General features: G+C 31.4%; 2 protein-coding genes and 1 long non-coding RNA gene across 6 annotated transcripts in view; 1 reads left to right on the top strand and 2 right to left on the bottom strand.

Moving 5' to 3' along the window:
* LOC135136154 (epidermal growth factor receptor substrate 15-like 1) overlaps nucleotides 1-18,686 on the bottom strand; it is a 33,403-nt gene extending 14,717 nt beyond the window's left edge. Inside the window, exons 1-11 of one of the 4 annotated variants that reach the window (XM_064065296.1) lie at nucleotides 18,624-18,685; nucleotides 18,090-18,134; nucleotides 17,443-17,850; nucleotides 17,281-17,391; nucleotides 16,864-17,231; nucleotides 16,654-16,816; nucleotides 6,733-6,885; nucleotides 2,021-2,110; nucleotides 1,729-1,791; nucleotides 1,417-1,614; nucleotides 1,164-1,352 (exon numbers count right to left, since the gene is read on the bottom strand). In XM_064065296.1, coding sequence (XP_063921366.1) covers nucleotides 1,164-1,352; nucleotides 1,417-1,614; nucleotides 1,729-1,791; nucleotides 2,021-2,110; nucleotides 6,733-6,885; nucleotides 16,654-16,816; nucleotides 16,864-17,231; nucleotides 17,281-17,391; nucleotides 17,443-17,850; nucleotides 18,090-18,134; nucleotides 18,624-18,650 — 1,815 coding nt within the window. In that variant the 5' untranslated portion in view covers nucleotides 18,651-18,685. Of the gene's footprint in view, nucleotides 1-1,154; nucleotides 1,353-1,416; nucleotides 1,615-1,728; nucleotides 1,792-2,020; nucleotides 2,111-6,732; nucleotides 6,886-16,653; nucleotides 16,817-16,863; nucleotides 17,232-17,280; nucleotides 17,392-17,442; nucleotides 17,851-18,089; nucleotides 18,135-18,623 lie in introns of all 4 variants that reach the window. The other 3 variants (XM_064065295.1, XM_064065298.1, XM_064065297.1) reach the window with 3 other exon arrangements.
* On the top strand, nucleotides 6,933-16,656 carry LOC135136155 (Ig-like V-type domain-containing protein FAM187A). The gene is made up of 6 exons (XM_064065299.1): nucleotides 6,933-7,267; nucleotides 7,317-7,578; nucleotides 7,624-7,983; nucleotides 8,042-8,223; nucleotides 8,276-8,431; nucleotides 16,457-16,656. Exons 1-6 carry the CDS (start codon nucleotides 6,948-6,950, stop codon nucleotides 16,629-16,631), a joined length of 1,455 nt encoding a protein of 484 aa, XP_063921369.1. The 5' UTR covers nucleotides 6,933-6,947; the 3' UTR covers nucleotides 16,632-16,656.
* A 112-nt stretch (nucleotides 18,687-18,798) lies between the features above and the next one.
* On the bottom strand, nucleotides 18,799-19,792 carry LOC135136688 (uncharacterized). The gene is made up of 3 exons (XR_010281742.1): nucleotides 19,622-19,792; nucleotides 19,421-19,575; nucleotides 18,799-19,367 (listed from the first exon to the last, which is right to left on the bottom strand). It is a non-coding gene; the product is annotated as an uncharacterized LOC135136688 (long non-coding RNA).
* Between the last annotated feature and the right edge of the window lie 1,825 nt (nucleotides 19,793-21,617).

Genomic DNA, 21,617 nt, shown 5'->3' on the forward strand with positions numbered 1-21,617 from the left:
TCGATTTTTAGCCACTACCATTTCACAATTTTTCGACTTCTTGATCTTTTGATGTTTCGATTTCGCGATTTTTCAATTTTCCGATTTCGATTTCTCAGTTTTTCCATAATTCATCTTTTCGATTTTTCGCTTTTCCAATTTTCAACGTTTCAGTTTTGGGTTTGGGATGTATGTGTTTCAATTTTTCGATTTTTCAATTTTTGGCGTTTTTAAAGTTTTGGATTTTTCGACTTCCCAATTTCTCGATTAATGGATTTTTAATTTTTTTACTTATTCTATTTTTCGTAATTTTGTGACTTTTTAAATCTTACATTTTTTGATTTTGGAAATTTTCAATTTTTCGAATTTTTAAACTTTAGATTTTTCACTTTTTGTTGTTTCGAATTTTGTCTTTCGATTTTTTGCCTTCTCATTTTTAGATTTTTCAATTTTTCATTTTCGATTTCTCGATTTCTCAGTTTTTCGATTATGCGTCTTTTCGATTATTAAAGTTTCCAATTTTTGGCGTTTTTAAATTTTTGGATATATCTCAATTTCTCGATTTTTTAATTTTCCGATTTTTCGATTTCTCTGTTGAAGTTTTGAGTTTTTTCAATTTTGGGATTTTGTAAGATTTCGATTTTTAAATTTTCAACTTCCTGTTTTTATATCTTACATTTTCAACATTTTCATCCATTCAATACTTTAATTTTTGGATTTTTTAGACGTAAAAATTTTTGATGTTTCAATTTTTCGGTTTTGACAAGATTTTGATTTCTCCTTCAAAAACGAAACATCACAAATTAAAAAAAAAAAAAAACACTAGGAGCCCCTAAAATTCTTTCCAAATAAAGAACTCCACGCATCCTCAAAATTTTTTAAAAGTATTTTAAAATACGGAACACGAGGTAAAATTGGTCCAAAGTTCTTTAGACAGATCTTTCTCGCCTCTAAAGTAAAGATGTGTATTATCAGTACATGTTTAACTTCAATTGTTTATGCTTACACATCGAAAGAATGCGACAATTAAGCACGCAGCAAATTACATTACGGTATTCTAAAATTTTCGAGCCCCGGCGTCCTCCACAAACCAGTGCTCGAAATAAAAAAGTGAAAAATCGAATAATTTAGAAGTCAAAGTTTTTTCTTCATTCCAACATCAAATATATACTCACGTTAATTACCTCTTTGTTCGCATTGCCATTTTCCAATCCAATTTTCGAATATTCCGGATCACGAAAATCGGGCTGAATCCTCAAGGCCGTATCAACCACCGAATTAGCATCTCCAGACTGAATAGCAGTATCACATGCTTCAATTGCATCGTTCATCTGTCGGGTTTGTTCTTGCAATTGAGTGATTAAAGCTTTCGTCTAAACAACAATTAAAAAAAAAAAAATTAATCAATCAATGCATCCACATTTCGACATCCAATACCTGACTTATGCTAAGTTGAGTATCCTGTAAATTTGTTGTAAGACTTTCTAACTTCACATCGCTCTCTCTCTTCTGCTGTTCCAACCGTTGTTCCTCTTTCCGCAGACCCTCCAACTGTTCCTTCTTAGAATTCAACTCAGACTCTTGTGCTGCGACGGCCTCCGCTTGTTCAGCTGCTTGAGCTCGCAACTTATCTACCTACAACACGACGTTTTTTAAGTGTTAACATAATAAAAATGTTACACAAAACATCAAATCAACCATCACCGGCGCATAGCTCAGCACACTCAGTAATTTAGTAACAACACTTACCTTTAGCATATCTTCCTCTATTTCCCTTACGATAATTTCCATCTCCCTGTCTATTTCAGATTTCTAGTAAATAAAAAAGTCAACATGCCAAAACTAATCTATGTAAAAATGCCTACAACTTAGGAATTAAAAGTAGCAACGGATTTTTTGCTGAAGAATTTACAAAAAACATTCGTAACGAAAAATCAAAAATGATAAGTGGATGCAAGCGTTAATCGTAGCAACAAACAAAACAAAAGCTTTGCGAAGCAAAACATGTTTTTGTAAATCGTGAAATACGTCCGACAATTACCTGAGATCTGAGATCGTTTAAGCGTTTTTGGGCTTCACCTTTTTGGTTCTCCAACTGCTTAAGGGTCGCCGCCAGGGTATCAAGTTCGCTCTAGAACAGAAAATTAAACATGAAAAAGAATCTTTAATCTTTAATCTTTATTGATCATTCTACAGGTAAAAACCCAGTTACAGAGATCAAAGTGTACAATATAAAATACAATACATGACACAATAAAATGACAGGGTATACATAATAGAGACAATAGAACGTTTCACGATTCCACAACACTTAAAGCGGCACGAGCATGATTTAAAATCGAATTTATTGAGTCATGGTGTAAATCACAATCTTGACAAAGAACGTTGTATGTGGACATCAATAGTGCTACTGGAGCTTTGACTGCTACATTGGTACGGCTGTAAGAGAGCTTGAACAACGCAGTCCAGGACGAGGAACATTAAACCGAAGGGAACCCAAGATAAAGGGGCAATCAATTTTACCATGAGCTAACTTATATAGGAAACGCAGACTGTTAACATTCTTCGAGTTTCTAGAGAAGAAAATTGAAATCTATTCAAGAGAATCTTGTAATCGATGCCACGTACAGGATAAGCACCGTCCATTCTGAAGGCGAGAAATTTTAAAAAACGTCGTTGCACTTTTTCAATGGACATATTATATGTTCTATAGATGGGGTACCAGATCAACGCACCATATTCAAGGTGAGGTCGCACCAATGAGCAAAACAGGGTATTCAAAATGGTCAAATTGGTAAAATTTCGACAGTTTCGATATATAAAACCGTAGATTTTGAATGCCTTATTGATAGCATTAAATATATGCTCTTTAAACATAAGTTGAGCATCAAACAGGATACCTAGATCTTTAAAATTGAAATTGCGGTGTAATACTGTTCCTTCAATTGAATATGGGTATATATTGTAATTGAGTTTTTTTGTAAAGGATACAATACTGCATTTAGATAAATTTAGGCGAAGACGATTAGAACTACACCACTTGGATAGAACATTGAGACAATTTTGTAATGTGACACAGTCAGCAATTGACACGATTTCCATGAAGATCTTTAAATCGTCAGCGAAGAGCAATTTATTACAGGGTTCCAGCGCGTCAGTAATATCATTGATGTACATTAGAAATAAAAGGGATCCAAGGTTGGATCCTTGGGGGACACCTGATGTTGAGACAAAAACTATAGATTTAAATTTACGATGTACAACTTGTTGACGCCTATTGAGAAGATAAGATTTCAGAAGAGCAAGAAGAGTGTTAGAGAAAGCAAAGGTTTCAAGTTTCTTAAGCAGGACGTAGTGATCAATTTGATCGAAGGCCTTCTGAAAATCCGTATATATAACATCAACTTGACTATTTCTATCTAGCGCATTAGAAGCGAACTGAGAGAAACATGCTAGATTAGTAATGGTGGATTTTCCTTGCATAAACCCATGCTGATATTCAGAAATATAATTTTTAACAGAAGCATAAATACGAGCATACAAGATGCTCTCAAATACTTTGGAAAAATTGCATAAGATGGATATGGGCCTATAGTTTGTGACTTGGGAGGGATCCCCTTTCTTTAGTACCGGACAGATTTGTGCCAATTTCCAGATATTAGGAAATGTAGATGACTTCAACATAATATTAAAGATATGTGAAAGCGGTTTAGAGAGAACATGGGCACAATCTTTTAATAAAAAACTTGGGATGCTGTCAGGTCCAGAAGTCACAGAGTTCTTCATACGCTTCAATTCTCCAATAATTTCATCTTCAGATATATATGTAACCGATACTGTGTTGTTAACTTTCGTGAAAATAACATCGTCTGTGAGAGGTGAAGAGTCAATCAAAACACTTTTGAAGTAATCAGCAAAGGAGTTAACAATAATATTAGGATCAGTGTTGCATTCATCGTTGTAAAACATTGTACCGGGAATACGCGTAACACCTCTCTTTGAGCGGACAAAGGACCAAAATTTTTTTGGATCCAGGGTAATGTTCTTTTCCATCTGCAATAGGTATTCGGTATATGCGTTAGTGATGAGTTTCTTAGCATCAGATCTAAGTTTGCGAAACTGGTCATGAAAGTACAGTTTATGAGTCTTCACATATTTACTACGCATGACCGATTTGAGTCGAAGACATTTTATAATTTCTTTGTGGAACCAAGGAGGGTATATGCGTCGTGTTTTCTTGGAAGAGCCAACTTTGGGCACGCACAAATCAAATAGAGAATATAAGACAGTGTACATGTGTTCACAGGCGTCATCGACATTGCTAAAATTGTATATATTGGACCAGTCATAATTTAATAATAAGTCATAAAGGCAAGGAAAATCAGCTTTTCTAAAATTAAAACCAGCGTCATCAGAGTTAAAACAGAAATTGCTACTTTTCTTGCAAGGCACCAAATCAATATGGAATAATAATGTAGGATGAAGTGGATCTTCTGGTACCAGGAAAAAATCAGATCTCAAAACGGTGCAGGGAAACATAGAAAATATAAGGTCAAGCAAATTGTCGTAGTTATTCAGAATATGATTATATTGGCAGAAGCCGCAAAATGATACAAAGTTATTAAGGCAGTGACTGAAGTTATTGTTTAATTCGGATCCAAACTTAGGAGTATTAAAATCACCTACGAAGAGAACAAGATTGTTATGGATTTGATCAAGACTGCTAACGAGATCAAAGAAATCCACATAATCAGTAATAGATACAGATGGAGGGATATAAACAGTAAAGATAAAAAGATGCAAGTAATTGGAGAGAAAGATTTCAATTCCCACAAAGTCGATGGATGGAATAGCGTTGGTAATATTGGAAACGTCAACTGTACAACACGAAAACTTGTTATTGATGGCAATCAAAACTCCACCACCTCTGACAGCACCCAGATATTTATACTTTCGATCACAGCGAAAGATGCAATAGTTGTCAGGAAATAGTTCTGAATTTGCAACGTCCTCATGCAACCATGTTTCAGTAAGAATTAAAACGTCGACCTCGTCAACACAAGATAATAAGTTGTTAGAAAATGAGTCAAATTTGGAGTTTAAGCCTCTGACATTCTGATATAAAAAGCTCAGAGTCGTAGTGGTGAAAGTACGATTAAGTGAAGTGTTTTGAATTAGAGAATTGGATGCCGTTAGACGTGAAACTAAGTTATTTTTATTTAAAATTTGGGAACGCAGACGAACCGACTCGAAAAAACTGAGGTTTACCGTGCATAGAAGTTGACTTATTGATTGGAGTGGTAAATATTTCATTTCTAGGAGCTAAAGTATAATGTTGGCATTTTATCGGAGAAATAGGTGCAGTGTTTAGGGCATCAACATTGCTTCGAGACAAGTAATTAACAAGAGAAAATATTATAGTTCTCTTAGTAGCGTCATTGATGGAAATATGAGATTGAAACTGTCTAAATATAAATTTATTTGCATCAAGGAAAAATATATTATTATGCGTATTGGATGTTGCAATTTTATGTAATTGACAATTAATCTCATATGCAAATTTGTTTAAGACGGGACGATCTGGCGAAAATGGATAACCAATAAGAATAATCTTAGTATTTTTAAATTTGTCAGAAGCTAAGTCGTTGAAAATATCATGATTCAGTATTTTGCCACTCGATACTTCTACATCTCCGCCAAATATCATAACGAAATCTTGACAGTGAACCGTCGAAATATTATCGGCAATTATCTTTTCAAAAGATGCATTGGGCTTGATTATGGAAGAAACGTCGTATTCATTGTGTGATAGATATTCGTTAAGTAATTTGACACAATTACGTCCCTTACCATCAGCCAGTAAAATAATTTTACGTCGATTAAATAGTTGGGTCTTGGGCAGATACGGTTTATCAGTTTCAGAGGGTGTACAAGCAGGTGTTTGGTTAGTAGAAATTGACCCTAAGTTGGTTTTAAAAATAGTATCTACCACAGGCTTAAAACCATCAAATTCTTGTCTAACAGACGCCGTAATAGATGATTTTAGATCATCACGTAAATTCTCAAATAACATGGATACGCGTTCCTCAACTTCATCTAAAATATGTTTAACAGAATCCTTGAAGGACTTCTTCAATTCATCAAGTTCCGCTCTAAGAAACTCGTTCTGTTCACGCAGGAGTGTGATCGTCGTATTTTCAAGGTCAATTTTACTGGATTTATCACATCGAGGACAGGAGTTAATTGAATTTACATCATCAGCAATTAACGAATAATTTTTGAAGGAACGCAAACAGCTCAAATGAAATACATTCTTACATTTAGTACAAGTTGTAGAATTAACCACCAAACTCTTACATTTACAACAAACAGAATTCATTATGTATACAAAAAGAATAATTTTTGAAAATTAAATTTTGGATTAAAAGATTAAAAGACGGGGACACACACTTCACCCCTACGGTGCTTTTCGTGGGGACTTATTAAAGAAACAGACAAGAAAGCAACGGAGAGGTTATGATGTGTAAGATCAAAACAGAGGTTAAGAGGTTAAAAAAGGACCGACATTTAGCAAGCAAATAAAAACTTACAATGAAAAACCAGTTTTTTACACAAGAAAAGAAAACTCAAGTTTCACTAACATTACTTTAAATATTAACAAATAAACAGTAATAATTACGACAACAGTAATAAGTTCACTTGTATCACACACCACGGTTCGTTAAGAAAATTATAGTTGGTTGTTTGACTTACCTGCAGACTTTTAATTTCGCCGCTCTTTATTTTAATGTCCGCTTCTTTTTGTGCAATGTCCGTTTCTAAAGCTAACTTTTCCCTAACCAATTCTTCAATGTCCTTACTGATCATATCCAGTTCGGGATTCGAGTATCGTGTGTTGTTGTTTTCCTAACAAAAAATAAAAACAATCAAATATGCATAAAAAAATGAAAATGACAGCATTGTCATAAATGAAGGTAAAATGTTTAGTAAAGATTTTGATTTTTACGCTGCTTGTTTCTCCTGCGAGCACAATTTTCAGTAATGCTCTGAAAAAATTAAAACAAAAATCCAAAGAAGCGTATAAAAAAAAGTTCGGAAAAGATAAAACGTGGCACTTTTTAGGACATGATTTAACCGAATTCCCTGGAACAAACGAAAATTATAGACAAATAAACAAAGAAAAATGGGATGAATATTACGCCTGTCTTATGGCGCAGAATACAAATCTGGGACGAACTATGTCCATCACTCCTGAATCTCTCCAAATATTTGAATCTACGTCAGTTAGGTAACCACTAAGTAATTGTAAGATTATAAAATAAGTAGCATTAATATAGACTCGATTGTAAATTATGTCTAAGTCCTGAAGAAAGCACAAGGATTGATTTAGTGAAATGGTACTGGGCTAGTCTGGGAGACAAAAAACTTCGACCAGTCGACTATACAGAAACAGTTTTGTTATCACAGTCGAGCGGCTCTCTTCAACTGTACAATCTTCAAAAGCAACAAAGCGGACAATACGTTTGCCGCATAGCAAAAGTCGCAGCTCCACCCTATTTTTTAACAGTAGTTGAAAGTTCGGACGAAGACTTGGAAGAAGTAAATACAAAAAAACATAGTTTTAATGTAATAAATTGTTTGAAGGTGCATGCACTTGAAGCCCCTTCTGGTCCTTATCCTCGAAAACCCTACGTAATCCCTGGTTTTAATTTAATCGTCGACACAGAATGGACTCCTTGGACTTCATGCACCAAGTGCAACCAAATCGGTCGAAGATACCGCATCGGTTATTGTGTCGTTAAATACCAAGAAAATACAACTACGATTAACACCGACAACGCTACAAACACAACAGAAACTATTAATATTCCGGAAAAAGATTACGAATTACTACAAATATTTAAATTTGGTGTTTCTTGTCAATCTCATTTACTCCCACAATCTGTAAAACAGATAAATGCTGTGGCGACCAGTAAAAATCAAGTTATGGCAGGATATTGTAAGGTACATTTTTATACAGTTTCCAATTCAATTTAATTTAATTGATACAATACACTATCAGACTTCATGTCCAGAAAATAAGGTGTTTGAGGTGCGCGACAAAAATGGGAATGTCATTGAACGCGCTAACAATTCTGCTGGAATTTACTCAGTTCTACAAGGAATACCGTCGATACAGCCTTCAGTTACACGGTTTCTGCAATATGAGGAAAAAGGCAAACATGTTGTGTTATCTTGTCCGGGGTATTAATGCATAAAAATGAGTATTTTTATTATATTTTGTCGTAATTTTTAGAAACCTGAATTCGGATGTTCCGGTCGAATGGCAAATCGGTTCCAGGAAGCTTATTCCTGAGCTTTTAGTAAGTGAATCGCAGGGAAGAATGTACATAAGCATCACCGATAAAATTCACATTAAGGATGCCAAAATTTCGGATACCAATATTTACAGGTAAGATAAATAATAGAAAATTGGTCTAAAGTTTCTGGACGGAATTTTCATGACAAATTCTGAATGCATTTTACAGCATAATTTTCAATAAAAATTTATTCGTTGATTGTTCGTATGGATAAACATTTTAGTTTAATTTCATTAAGAATTTGAAAAAACGAGAACTTATTAATCGAGAATTCGAAAAATGCAGTCAGAAATTTCAGAAATTCGGAAATTGAAACATGTACAATCCGAAAAATAGAACAATAAAAAAAACGAAACATCGAAAGAAATATCGAACTATCGAGAATCGAAACTCGACAAATCCAAAAGTTAAAATGATAATTGGAAAAATCGGAGAACCAAAAAAATGAATAATCGACAAAACGAAAAAAAAAAAAACAAAAAATTTGAAAAATCTAAAAATTGAGAAATCGGGATATTTAGAAATCAAAAAATTGAGGAATCGAAAAAGCAAAAAAACGAAAGTTGAGAACTCAAGAAATCGAAGTATCGGAAATCCAAAAATCATACAATACAAAAACGAAAAATTAAGAATTCGAAAAATCAAGATGAATTCAAATTCCGAAAATTCGAACAATCAAAAAAATGAAAAATTGGGAATTCTCAAAATCAAAATTTGCAAAATTGAGAAATTGAGAATTGAGAAATCGAAAACTAAGCAATCGTACAATCGAAAAAAAAGCAAAAATCTGAAAAATCTAAAAACTGAAAGTTGGGAACAAAAAATCGAAGTATCGAAAATCGACAATTAAATACAACAAACACCCCAAAAATTAAGAATTCGAAAAATCAAGATGGAAATTTGAAAAATCGATAAACCCAAAAATCCAAATTCCGAAAATTCGAACAATCTAAAAAATGAAAAATTGGGAATTCTAAAAATCAAAATAAAAACCTGAAAAATCGAGAAATTGAGAAATCGAAAATTGAGCAAATGGTACAATCGAAAAAAATCAAAAATCTGAAAAATCTAAAAATTGAGAAATCAAGAAATTGAGGAATCGAACAATTTAAAATTGAAAAATTGAAAATTGGGAACTCAAAAAATCGATGAATCGAAAATCGACTATTAAATACATAAAACAAAAACGAAAAAATGAAAAATTGGGAATTCGAAAAATCAAGATGAAAATTGGAAAAATCGAAAAACCCACAAATCCAAATTCCGAAAATTCGAACAATCGAAAAAATGAAAAATTGGGAATTCGAAAAATCAAAACGAAAATTAGAAAAATCGACAATTCGAAAAATAAAAAAAATAGAGAATTCGAAAAATCGAGAAATTGAGAAATCGAGGACCAGAAAAATTGAAGCATCGAAGAATCGAACAATCGAAAAAACCAAAAATCGATAGTTGGGAACTCAAGAAATCGAAAAATCATACAATACACGAAAAATCATACAATACAAAAACGAAAAATTAAGAATTCCAAAAATCAAGATGAATCCAAATTCCGAAAATTCGAACAATCTAAAAAATGAAAAATTGAGAATTCTAAAAATCACAATAAAAATTTGAAAAATCAAGAAATTGAGGAATCGAACAATTGAAAAGCGAAAAATTGAAAATTGGGGACTCAAAAAATCGAAGTATCGAAAATCGACAATTAAATACAATAAAAAAAAACGAAAAATTAAGAATTCGAAAAAACAAGATGAAAATTTGAAAAAATCGAAGAAGCCCAAACATTCAAATTCCGAAAATTCGAACAATCGAAAAAATGAAAAATTGAGAATTCGTAAAATCAAAACGAAAATTAGAAAAATCGACAATTCGAAAAATAAAAAAATTGAGTTTTCGAAAAATCGAGAAACTGAGAAATCGAGAACCAGAATTCGAGGACCAGAAAAAGTGAAGCGTCGGAAAATCGAACAATCGAAAAAACGAAAAATCGAAAGAAATAACGAACTATGGAGAATCGAAACTCGAAAAATCCAAAAATCAAAATGATAAAACTAGAAAAATAGGAAAACCAAAAAAAAATGAAAAGGCGAAAAAACTAAAAAAAAAAAACAAAAAGCAAAAATCTGAAAAATCTAAAAATTGAAAAATCAAAAAATTGAGGCATCGATCAATCGAAAAAGCAAAAAATCGAAAGTTGCGAACTCAAGAAACCGAAGTATCGGAAATCGAAAAATCATACAATACAAAAACGAAAAATTAAGAATTCGATAAATCACGATGAATCCAAATTCTGAAAATTCGAACAATCTAAAAAATGAAAAATTGGGAATTCTAATAATTAAAATAAAAATTTGAAAAATCGAGAAATTGAAAATTGTGAAATTGAAAACTGAGCAATCGTACAATCGAAAAAAAAAGCAAAAATCTGAAAAATCTAAAAATTGAGAAATCAAGATATTGAGAAATCAAGAAATTGGGGAATCGAACATTTGAATAGCGAAAAATTGAAAATTGGGAACTTAAAAATCGAAGTATCGAAAATCGACTATTAAATACAATTAAAAAAAAAACGAAAAATTAAGAATTCGAAAAAAACGAGATGAAAATTTGAAAAATCGAAGAACCCAAACAAGCAAATTCCGACAATTCGAACATTCGAAAAAATGAAAAATTGGGAATTCTAAAAATCAAAATAAAAATTTGAAAAATGGAGAATTGAGAAATCGAAAACTCAGCAATCGTAAAATCGAAAAAAAAGCAAAAATCTGAAAAATCTAAAAATTAAGAAATCAAAATATTGAGAAATCAAGAAATTGAGGAATTCACCAATTGAAAAACGAAAAATTGAAAACTGGGAACTCAAAAATTGAAGTATCGAAAATCGACAATTAACTACAATAAAAAAACGAAAAATTTAAGAATTCGGAAAATCAAGATGAAAATTTGAAAAATCGATAAACTCAAATTCCGAAAATTCGAACAATCTAAAAAATGAAAAATTGGGAATTCTAATAAAAATCAAAATGAAAATTTGAAAAATCGAGAAATTGAAAATTGAGAAATCAAGATGTTGCGAAATCGAGAAATTGAGGAATCGAACAATTGAAAAGCGAAAAATTGAAAACTCAAAAAATCGAAGTATCGAAAATCGACAATACAATAAAAAAAAACGAAAAATTAAGAATTCGAAAAAACAAGACGAAAATTTGAAAAATTGATAAACCCAAATTCAGAAAATTCGAACAATCTAAAACATGAAAAATTGGGAATTCTAAAAATCACAATAAACATTTGGAAAATCGAGGAATTGAGAATTGAGAAATCGAAAACTGAGCAATCGTACAATCGAAAAAAAGCAAAAATCTGAAAAATCTAAAAATTGAGAAATTAAGAGATAGAGGATCAAACAACTGAAAAGCGAAAAATTGAAAATTGGGAACTCAAAAAATCGAAGTATCGAAAATCGATTAAAATTAAATACAATAAAAAAAACGAAAAATTACGAATTAGAAAAAACAAGATGAAAATTTGAAAAATCGAAGAACCCAAACATCCAAATTCCGAAAATTCGAACAATCGAAAAAATAAAAAATAGGGAATATCGAAAAACCCACAAATCCAAATTCCGAACATTCGAACAATCGAAAAATGAAAAATTGAGAATTCTCGAAAAATTAAAAAAAGAGAATTCGAAAAATCGAGAAATTGAGAAATCGAGAACCAGAATTCGAGGATCCGAAAAATTGAAACATCGAACAATCGAAAAATCGAAAGAAATATCGAACGATCGAGAATCGAAACTCGAAAAATCCAAAAACTAAAAAAAAAGGCAAAAATCTGAAAAATCTAAAAATTTAGAAATCAAAAACTTGAGGCAGAGAACAATCGAAAAAGCAAAACATCCAAAGTTGGTAACTCAAGAAATCCAAGTATCGGAAATCGGAAAATCATACAATATAAAAACGAAAAATTGGCAATTCTAAAAATCAAGATGAATCCAAATTCCGAAAATTTGAACAATCGAAACAATGAAAAATTGGCAATTCTAAAAATCAAAATAAAATTTTGAAAAATCGGAAACTTGAGAATTGAGAAATCGAAAACTGATCGATCGTACAATCGAAAAAAAAATCTGAAAAATCTATAAATTGAGAAATCAAGATATTGAGGAATCAAACAATTGAAAAGCGAAAAATTGAAAATTGGGAACTCAAAAATCGAAGTATCGAAAATCAACTATTAAGTACAATAAAAAAAAAACGAAAAATCAAGAATTCGAAAAAACAAGATGAAAATTTGAAAAATCGAAGAACCCAAAAATCGAAATTCCGAAAATCCGAACAATCGAAAAAATGAAAAATTGGAAAAATCGAAAAACCCAGATCCAAATACTGAAAATTCGAACAATCGAAAAAATGAAAAATTGGGAAATCGAGGATCACAATTCGAGGACCCGAAACATCGAAGAATCGAACAAGCGAAAAAACGAAAAATCGAAAGAAATAACGAACTATCGAGAATCGAAACTAGAAAAATCCAAAAATCAAAATGATAATTGGAAAAATCGGAAAACCAAAAAAATGATCAATCGAACAATCGAAAAAGATAAATCCAAATTCCGAAAATTTGAACAATCGATAAAATGAAAAATTGGGAATTCTAAAAATCAAAATAAAAATTTGAAAAATCGAAAAATTGAGAATTGAAAAATCGAAAAATTGAGAATTGAAAAATCGAAAACTGAGCGATCGTACACTCGAAAAAAAAAACAAAAATCTGAAAAATCTATAAATTGAGAAATCAAGATATTGAGGAATCGAACAATTGAAAAGCGAAAAATTGAAAATTGGGAACTCAAAAAACTGAAGTATCGAAAATCGACTATTAAATAAAATAAAAAAAAAAAAAAAAAACGAAAAATAAAAAAAATTGAGAATTCAAAAAATCCAGAAATTGAGAAATCGAGAACCCGGAATTCGAGGATCCGAAAAATTGAAACATCGAAGAATCGAATAATAGAAAAATTAAAAATTGAAAATTTATGAAATTCCAATATCAACAGTTGGTAAATCGGAAAACTGCCAAATTTAAAAATGAAAATTCGAAGAAAACGTGTCATAAAATTGTGGAGACAAAAGAAAAATGAAAAATTGCAAATGAAAAAATTGAGAAATCGGAAAGCCTAGAATTCGAGAATTTGAAAAATTGAAACATCTAAAAACCGTAAAATCAAAAAATCAAATTTTTGTATAATCTAAAAATCGATAATCGAGAAACTGAGTTTCGAGAAATTGAGAATTGAAAAATCCAGGAATTAAACAATCGAAAAGACGAAAATTCGAAAGTTGATAACTCGAAATATCGAACTATCGACAATCGAAACTCGAACAATCCAAAAACAAAAAATCGAATAAACGAAAAAGCAAAAATCTGAAAAATCTAAAAATTGAGAAATCTAGATATCGAACACTCGAAAAATGGAGAAATTGAAAATTCGTAAAATAAAAAAAATCGAAGGATCGAACAATAGAAAAATTGAAAACTGATGAAATTGCAGATCTAAAAATTGCAAAATTTAAAAAAAAAAACTGCGAAGTTTAAAAATGAAAACTCGAAAAGTCGTACAGTTTCCTAAAAAGACAAAAGAAAAATGAAAAATTGAAAATCAAAAATTATAAAACCGGAAAATTGTAAAATAAAAAAAATAATAATAAAGAGAAACGTGAAATTGCAAATCGAAAATTTGAATAAATAAAAAATTAAAAAATCGAAAAACTGAAAAATTAAAATTTGAAAATCGAGAAATTTTAAATCGAAAATTGCAAAATCTAAAAATTGGAAAAATGAAAACTCGAACGAAATACCGGGAAAATTAAAGAACTGAAAAATTCTTCTATAGATACGGGTTTTAAGAAAACAAAAATCGCAAAATTTGTTTATAATTTTTCAAAGAAACGGGATTCTCTAGAGTTATAATTTGTCCTTTTTGAATTTTGATATCCCCATTTGGAAAAAGTGATTAACTGTTAAATGCATACGGTCTGTATAAAATTCGGCAAATACATTTCGGTAATTATTTTCATTTAAGGGTTCTATTTTCACACAAAATATTAAACTTCAGATATCGAAAAGTCGATAAATTTTAAAAATAGAAAAGCTAACATGGCAAAATTAAAAATTGAAACATTCAAAATATCGAAAAATTAAAACCGAGAAATTGAACAATCGGATAATTGAAAAATAGAAACATCGAAAAATTTAAAAAAATGGAAAATCGAAAATTTAAAAAATTGAAAAAACTAAAGTTTAAAAAACTAAAAATTGAAAATCCAAACAGTAAAAAGTGAAGAAATCGAAATATCCAGAATTACAAAAATTGAAGAACTGAAAGATCGAAACTTTGGGAAGTCGAGAAATGGGAAAATAAAAAATAGATTAATTGAGAAATCGGAAATCTGAAATTCTGAAACGTCAAAATTTGAAAAATTAAAAAATATTGGAAGAACTGAAAAATCGAAAAACCTAAAATTTAAAACATTAAAAAATTAAAATATCGTAAAATTGAAAAATTGAGAAAAGTAAACATCAAAAAATCAAAAAAATAAAAATTGGAAAATCTAAAATTTAAAAATCGAAAACCTGAAAAATCAACAAATCGAGAAATCGAAACTTGAAAATAAAAAAATTGGGAAATTGAAATATAGAAAAATCGAAAAGCTGAAAAGTAAAAAAACCGACAAATCGATCGAGAAATTGAGGGGTCGAAAGGTCGAGAAGTGGAAAAATAAAAAAATTGAGAAACCGAAATAGGCCAAAAACGAAAAATCGAAAACTCAAAAATTGAAAAATTGGTAAATCAAGCGATTGAACTATCAAAACATCGGAACATCCGCATCTCGATAAACCGAGATCTGAAAAAATTGAAAAATTAAAAAATTAAAATATCGAAAAGTTGAAAAATTGAGAAATCGAAATGTAAAACAGTCGAAAAATTGAGAAATCTAAAGTTTAAAAAACGAAAAAATAAAAAATCGAAAAATTCAGAAATCGAAAAATCGAAAATTCTACGAGACGAAATATTGAAAAATCCCAAAACTGAAAGTAATATCAAAAATTGAGACATTAAAAACTTGGAAAATTGAGAAAAACCAAAAAAGCAAAGTCGAAAATTTGAAGAACCAAAGAACTGAAAAATCCAAACTTGGAGAAATCGAGAAAAATCAAAAATAGATTAGTTGAGAAATCGGAAAACTGAAAATTTAGCAACGTCAAAATTTTAAAAATTGAAAAATAGAAATATGTACTGAAGTTCAGTCCTATCTTGGCAAGTTTTAGCCCCGCCCACCCACCCTTTTTTTTTTCTTAGAGGATGTCATTGCCAAAATCAATCTCATCGCCCACACACGCTGTTCTCATTCTAATGATTTCGAATTCGGCGGGTGGGCGGGGTGAATTACATATACATATACAAAGTGAGAATTGGAACTAATAGAACGTATGCTGTTAAAAAAAAGCGTTAATCGTAATTTTTTTATTGTACTACTTATTTGCTATAACATTTATTTCTTATTTCTGAAGAAAAAAATGAGAGAACGGGTGGGTGGGCGGGGCTAAGTTTAACTTTTTCCTACAGAATATTTTTTAAGAAAGCGATAGCCCCGCCCACCCACCCCCTCTTCATTCCAGTGAATACTCTCAATATTGTTCAGTAATTCAAGCATTTTTATCTTAGCAAGTACTATACGATTTATATTATTTTTAATTTTTTACAACTGTTTATACAGGATGCTGAAGATAAGCAAAATAATAATTATTCTGCGAAATTTTGTGTAAGTAAATTTATGCAAATTATTAAACTAAACTTACAAGAGCATGTCACAATATAAATTTCAAAGAAGATTTACTTCGCAAAATTTTTAGATGACTTGATCAAAACTTGGTGGGGTTAAAACAATTTTTTTTCGCTAAAATTTTACAAGCAGCACCAGCTTCAAATGTATCAAGTGACTTGTTTTCATTATGCTTTGTACAATAAATTTGTTGCACTTAAAAATTGTATTGAAAATATTTGTCAACAATTTTCAACTGTTAATATATGTTGATTTTAATTTCAGTTGTTGGCAGCGTCACGACTTAGCCGGAACCGTAAGACTAATAGTGGAAAAACGACTTTCTTTGAACTTTAATCATCACCTCATGCTATTTGGTGCAGTTTTAGTATTTTCAGTGATACTGTATGTCTTCATAAAAGCTTGTTTTCGACAAAAGACTATAAAGAAACTAAAATAACGAAAAAAGAGCCATCACTTACTACAATTCCATCTGGTTTAACAGACCGAAAACTAGGAGGAACCATATCAGAGGTCAACACTGCTGGCGGTTCTATTCCTTTTAGGCACCTTGCAACAAACCACATGGCTAACGCAAATTGTTCATTATTTAGTTTCCCACTTTGTTTAATATCACATAACGCCCTAAAAATCACCGTTAAAACGTCACAATAAAAATATTTCTTACTTACCAAATGTGAGCCAAAACATGTTGTGGTACCCCTGATTGAAGAAACACGTTTTTAATTTCTTGTCCTGACACAAATCCATCTTTATCAATATCACTTTTTATGAACAGAGCGTCAGATTTGGCCTTCTCGTCTGGTGTTACAACCCACGGAATTGTCGGTTGGACAGTCTGAACGGGTTTTAATGGTGGAATAACAGAAGTTGCAGTCGGTGGTGGAGGAATATCAGGTTTAACCCCGTCTAAACTTCTGTTCAGTAAAGTGGTTGCAACGTGATGACTATTTTTCGTTTTTGCAGGGGGCATAAGTTCGACAGGAAGAGTATTTGGTATTGCATACTTATCAAGTGCTTTATAAACTAAATGCATAGCCTAAAACTTGTAACATTAAAAAAAATAAAAAATAGCGGTCTATACATACCGCGATAAATTCATGCCTATCCAACATTCCGTCTTTATCTTGATCTGCCAAGTCCCAAATTTTACCTAACGTTTCAAATGGTAGTTTAGATTCCATTAAAACGTTTTTCACCTTGAACAAAACTAATTAACAGGCAGTAAAAATTTTAAACGATTTTTTTACTTTATTGCCTGGTATTAGTCCATTCATGGGTTGCAATGACTCAAATAATTTATCGTATTTTTCTCGCTCTGAAGGTTTTACTGTCCAATCTACTGCTGTTGGAGGCAAGGAGGTAATTAAAGGAGTATTACTAGGTGGTGGAGGCTTCACAGGTTTTGGTAGAGGGATGTCTCCCATTTTTGGTGGGGGTACATCCATATTAACATTGGAGATATTTAAGTCTTTACCATTTTGTACAAGTGCGACTAATTTTAAAGCTACAAACATGCCGGACTTATCAAGACAACCACGTCCACCTGGATCTGAAAGATCCCATATTTTTGACAGAATAACATCACTCAGCCCAGATCGTTTAAGGAAGCGCGCAGCTTCCATTCCACCCACTGTTCCGAAACCATTCGGGTCCACCTAAAATAATGCAACTTTATACAACACCATAGTGTAAAACTTTTATGGTTATTACGTCTGTTTATTCATGCTATCTACATGTAATTAAATGAATGAGTGAACAAAGTTTTAAAACGATCATTCATCTATAGAAAAGTTATTCAGAGGTTTTAACTGGAATTATTGATTTGTCCTTGCTTGTTAGTAAAATGTGTTATTCTGACACTTTTTCTATGTACTACAGCTTAGCCAATACTTACCACATTATAATAGGTCTCATATATGGCACAGTGGTTTCCAGCCACCTAAAATAACACACATGTAAACCATCACAAAACAAATGGAATGATCTTATGACGTGGTAGTCCGTGGGGTGGTTATTTAAAATAACATTAGCGAGTCTAAATTTTTAATTGATCATTTAGGATTTTTTGATGCACTGACATTTGACAATTACATTGTATTTGGTCCTGGCAGGGTGTGCCAAAACCAAAGCACCAGTTGAATTTACCCCGAAATTATTTTTTTTAAAGCAGCAGCACGAACTGCTTGAAGATAATTAATCGTTTCAACGAGAAATATTCATAACTGATAATATTATTGCATTTTAACACCGCCCACTGTCACAATCAAGACGTGATAAGAAAACATGGTTAAGCTGACCACCCATACAAAAGCAAAAAATACACCACACAGTCCACCACAAGAATCCAACCACTGTTGTAATTTACGATTAATTACACAACGACATTTAATAAATTAACAAGACTTTTAGTAAAATTTGTCGTCAGTACCTGTGTCGGTGACGGCAGCGTAGCCATCTTTTCGAATGCCCGAACTGGTCCCTTATTGGTTTAATAAGTTTTTATTCAACCAATCACAACTACAATCAATAACGAGATGAAAAATGTTGCCAACATTCGTAAAATTACTACGGAATACAAAATTTTAAAAATTATTGATCTGCCAACAATGTGTCTATAGTTTTCTCAGTTTGTTCGGATAAAATGAAAGGGTCTGTTTTTAATTTACACAGCAGATGATTTTCTTGCAAAAACACGTTGCTGTTCTTGTATTCCTCTGTAAATAACTCTGTCGAAATATTCTCTGACTCTATTTCTCGCAACCACTTAGTTTTTCTGTTTAAATCTTTTACAACGTCGTAGCATTGGCTAAGTTTGCTCCCGCAAAAAACATTGCTGTTTATCAAACGCCAAGCCGAAACTTGTTTTTTCTTGTACATTTCTTTCAAGGCGCTTTCATTTGCGACGACGAAAACGGCACAAATGTCTATTAAACACTTCGGCGAACCTGTTATTTTAGAAACGTGTCTTCGACACGTCCTTTTCCCTATTTTAGCAGGTTTTAGAAAGCAAAGCGCGTCTTTTTTCTCTTCGATGTTGGTATTTTTCGATTCTGGGACGGAAAATTCGGGAATTTTACTTTTTTCTGGAACTTCTACCCCGTTGTTGCGATTTTTTGTATTATAGTGGGGTGGCTTCATGTTGTTCAAGTATTCCAATAAATGGGGTCTAACGCTACAAAAAACTAAAATATAGTCTTTTATCAAGCATTTAACAGAGTGGTGTACTTGATTTCCGGGAGAAAATCATGCGTTTTCTTCATTTTTTCTATAATAGGGGAAGTTGAGTCAAAATCTTGGGGCATGTCAACTAAAGTTAATATATAAACTAATATGGGTGATGGCAATTCATCGTTCATCAGATCGCAGATTGTTTTCAGTGTCTGTAAACAATATTTAAGTTGGTACGAGAATGAATGCGTATTTTACCTTTTCGTAATGTTTTTTCTCGATTTTTCCGTTGTTGAAGTTGTGTATTAATTGAAACATATTCTCAATTGTTTTTGGTTGATTCTGGAAAATCTTGTGCAACACCATCATTAATAACGACTTCGTATCTTCCATTTTTTACACAAATAAAATGACAAAGTTTTTGCAAGTTTGAAGCTGTCTTCAATGTTTCATTTTATATTGTTGAAACAAACGAAAACCACATCTCAAGCACACTCTTTTTTTTATAATTAAAATTAATGCTCCCTCTATCCCAAATTAAGTGAAAAAATCGGTTTGTTTTTTTTTAATAAAAGAAAAATGTATTTTTCTCAATCTTCAAAGGTTTTTTTTTTAAATTAAAATGTTGCATTTGACATACACCGAATACAGGGCAAACAAAACCTCTTCATCTTTAAATATAAAGGTAATATTTTATACTTATTTTGGGACAGAGAAATTAAAGGTCGATTTATAAACTTGTCGCTGACGTTGCTGTTTGCCGTTGACGTTGCCGTTGAAAGTTGGCACGTCGTTCGAGATAAGTTTCGCCGTTACGTTGCCGTTGACGTTGGGTTTTCAACCAATCAAAAATTGCGGCTGTGCGCAGTGTTGCCAACTTGAGGGAAAATCTCCTACAGTAGGAGGGACATTTTTGTGGTTGACCTGTTCACCGAAACCCCAATATTTTAAACAGCTGTAAAACATGTTTAAAGTGGTAAATTTTCAGACAACGAATGAAAAATTCGTCATAATTATGCTTGGGATGGACATGGGTGGGGTTTAATTTTTGGCTTGTTTTTTTCTGAATATACATACATCGTATTCTTTGAACAACACGATACTCAAAAACGTGTTTTCTATTTCTTGTAGAAAAATAAGGATTTTGCAGTTAAACTCCGCCCCCTTGGCTCACGACGAATAAAAAAAATCATCACAATTGAGATAGGGCGGGTGGGCGGGCTTACATTTTGCCTTTTTGTTTTAATATGTGTCTGTAATCTGAAAGCTTTGAAACATTTGGAATCTTTAGAATTTCTATTTTCTTGTGCAAACTTTGATATTTTGAGATTTTATAACTTTCGATTTTTTTTAATTTTTCTGAATTTGCAGTTTTCAAAATGTCTAGAATTTTCAACTTTTCCAGATTAACCCGACTTTTCAGATTTTAAATACAGATTTTCCAAAATTTCTAAAATTATCAGGCTCCGGTAATGTCAGAATTTTGAAATTCAAACTTTGCCCAAATTTTAAACATTTCTAGAATTATATTTTCCAATTTTTTTAATTTTTCCAGATTTGCCAAAATTTATAGACCTCAAGACTCAATCTTTGGAATTTTTGGAAATTCTGGAGTCTTTACAATCTCCAAGAATTGTAAGATAATTTAATTAGGGTGTTGAAGACCTGTAGAGTTTTAAATTTACAAAAATTAAAGAAAGCATTCCTTTATGATTTTTACATTTTTAAGACTTTAGTTTTCTTTAGTCTTTGGAATCTTTAAAATGTTTGGCATTTTAAGAGTTCAGGCAATTTTTACAAGTTCTTTGAAATATATGGAGCAGAATTTTAAATATCTTTTTAACGTTTGAGTTTTTAGACTCTCTAGAATCCTTAGAGTTCTCAGAGTCCTTAGAGTCTTTCCAATCTTTAGAAACTTTGGACACTTTTGAATTACTAGAAATTTTACAAAGTTTGAAATTTTTTGAAGTACCTCTAAGATCTTTATGATTTTTTAGATTTCTTCTATCTAGAATCTTCAGTGTATTTACAATTTACAATTTTTGGTGTTTGTAATCTTTGGAACTTTGAAACCTTTTAAATCTTTCAAATTCTTTCATTAGTGTTTTAATTTTTCGATTTTACAATTTTTCATCTTTCGATTTTTCAGTTTCTCGTTCTTGATTTTTGTTTTTCTTATTCTCGATTTCATATCACAATTTTTCCGTTTTACAATATTTCTCTCGATTTTATAATTTTAAAATTGAAAAATCGA

The sequence above is a fragment of the Zophobas morio genome, unplaced genomic scaffold (genome assembly GCF_036711695.1).
Source record: "Zophobas morio isolate AGI-343-1 ecotype UQ-CSIRO unplaced genomic scaffold, CSIRO_AGI_Zmor_V1 ptg000026l, whole genome shotgun sequence".
NCBI lineage: Eukaryota > Metazoa > Arthropoda > Insecta > Coleoptera > Tenebrionidae > Zophobas > Zophobas morio.